Here is a 2,450-nt window from a genome sequence, read left to right as displayed (position 1 = left end):
TTTTTTCCCACAACCCTTCTTCCGGCAGGGGTTGGGCCAGCCATGAAAACGAGATCTCAGATGTGCTTGGGGCTCGCCCTGAAGGTGCAGGGTGCAGTTGGGCTCTATTGAAATTTTAAGTGGCTTGTGTGGGGTTTATTAGAAATACACTTTTTTTTCCCTTGTGCTTCATTTGCATTAAAATAGCCTGTGTTTCTGATACAATCGCTGCTAACAATCTCGTTATGCTTGACATACTTTTCCTCTTTTGAACCAAAGATTTTTTTAAAGGATTTTCGTATTTTGGGATATCTCCTCTGTCTCCTGCCTCTTAGATGTACCACACGCATAGTGGAGTTTCTGAAGCGGGCAAGTGAATTCCTTTGCCTCTAGTGGTGTTTCTGAGAGGTGGAAAAAGAAAAGACCACTGCTTTTGTAGGGGCATGGTGTAATAAGTAGTCTGTGTTCTGCCTTGCTGGATGGTTGAAAAACGTACCAAACGCAATTCAGGTCTCCCACTTCGCTTTTGCTTCAATCTGAAAACACTGGGAATCTGGTTACAAAGTATTAAATCGACTTTTTTTGTTAGATGTTGAGAGATACAGTGTCTCCTTAGTGCCCTCAAGTGATACTTGATTTTGAAAACAAATAAGCAAGCCCAAGTTAACTATTCTCCAAGGCTTTCCAGTATGCTCCATCTTCTGTTTTGTTTGGCAGATTGCAGGAAATATAGTTGTTCTGTCTTGGACAATGCTGAATGCATTGATGCTTATTAATAAGACCCAGTTGTAACTTGACTCTGGAGTGTGAAGCGTGTTGATGAGTGTGTCTATAGAAAGGAATATGATTTGATTTTAAAAGAAGTTTTTAAAAATAGTATTGACCTTATGCACTCCCACAGCAAGTTTCAGACACTTAAAAAAAAAAAAACCACCACAACCAAAAACCCAAAACACTTGCTGTACTGTATTTAATTACAGTGTAGTAACAATCTGCAGTAGTGTAGTGTCTCTCTGGTGTTCTGCACTGTACCATATCATGTTTTGTTGTGGATTTCAGATTTCTCTGATGATACTTCCTCATTCCATGTTGGTCTGAATAGCAGGGGACTTGCAACCTTAAGGATCAAGCTGTGGCATACCGACATGCTGAGTTACTTTAGGAATGGATGTAATGTGATGTCCTGTGCTCTGGGTATCCATTTTGCATTCTTAGCTAGCAAAAGAATACATGAATGTGATAATTTTATTACCCTAGAAGAACCAGCTGCATTTTTATTCTTTTTTTTTCAGCCTGTCATGAAGATTGCATACTTTAAGCATATTCTCTAAATCTCTTGTAGTGTATAAGGCACGTTCTTAATGAGCAAATGAACTGTTGCTAAACAGTACTTACAGATGTCTTCATGCTTCTGTCAAAGTTCACACTGATGAAGAGACAGCTGATTTAGAGAAAAATCTTTCCATTTGAAAATAGTTGCTAGAGACACTGATGTATTTATGCCTGCCCTGCTATATAGTCTCAGGGAGCAGGTTCCAAAGTGATGGTATGTGTGAAATGTCGGCGCAAATTAGTTTTCCCTTTGAGCTCCCTAAACAGAAAATATAGAACAAATCTTCTAATATAACCAAATTACTGAAGTAATTGCAGTAAAAATATCTTATTCCTATTAGACTGCACACAACCAGTGTTTACTGGATCTCTGAGATCCAGATGTGTTTGGGAATGAGAACCCAGTACTTCTGCTGGGTTCTATATGTTTACAAAATACATATCTACTAATGCACTTCTTTGGTTCCTGTAATGTGAGGCTGGAAGAAACATAATTCTTGTTTGTAGAAAACAACATTTGCTTCTGATACAAAAATCAGAAGAAAAACTTGGGTAAATTCCTGGTGCAACTTTATGTGAATTCTTGTTTGCTTTTGACTGATGTTCCTGTCAGATGAGCCATACATTGTGAACTCTGTATTTTCTAATACAAAAGACCTCTTAATGCCTTTTGAGAAGGTTGGCTTGGCATCTTCTTTCAGTTGCTTCAGATGGGCCACGCCAGCTCCAAGGTCCTGCGTTGGGAACTCAGTCTGCCTGGTGTTAGGCGTAGCTGGGAAGCAAGCAGTGTAATCTTTGAGGGGAGAAAAACTGTTGCAGTGTAGAAGTTTGCAATTAGTGATTGGCTACTGCATTTTTAATAGAAAACATAATTTAGCAATTTTTTTAAAATCAGGTGCTCTGTGGATGTGTATAGTCTTAAATCCCCACTGCAAGTTGGAGCAGAAGGCCAGTTGGCTAAAACAGCTGAAAAAATGGAACAGTGTGGATGTTTGTCCCTGGGAAGATGGAAACCATGGAAACGAGCTGCCCAATTTAACCAATGCTTTGCCTCAGGGTGCAAATGCTAACCAAGGTGAGCCTAAACATATGCACTGACTGCAACATATAGTATAACCTCTATCTTATATACTCTAGCC

General features: G+C 39.3%; 1 protein-coding gene across 1 annotated transcript in view; it reads left to right on the top strand.

Annotated features, from left to right (window-relative positions):
* The window catches only part of LOC104618129 (zinc finger SWIM domain-containing protein 6-like), a gene marked incomplete at its 3' end in the record, with an annotated part of 54,192 nt that overhangs the window by 28,074 nt on the left and 23,668 nt on the right, over positions 1 to 2,450 (top strand). The window contains 1 exon segment of the mRNA XM_010283651.1: positions 2,207 to 2,386. Within this exon segment, the coding sequence (XP_010281953.1) occupies positions 2,207 to 2,386 (180 nt within the window).

The sequence above is a fragment of the Phaethon lepturus genome, unplaced genomic scaffold (genome assembly GCF_000687285.1).
Source record: "Phaethon lepturus isolate BGI_N335 unplaced genomic scaffold, ASM68728v1 scaffold8883, whole genome shotgun sequence".
NCBI classification, from domain to species: Eukaryota; Metazoa; Chordata; class Aves; order Phaethontiformes; family Phaethontidae; genus Phaethon; species Phaethon lepturus.
Note: the sequence above shows the minus strand (reverse complement) of the source record. Positions and strands in the feature narration are given on the sequence as shown.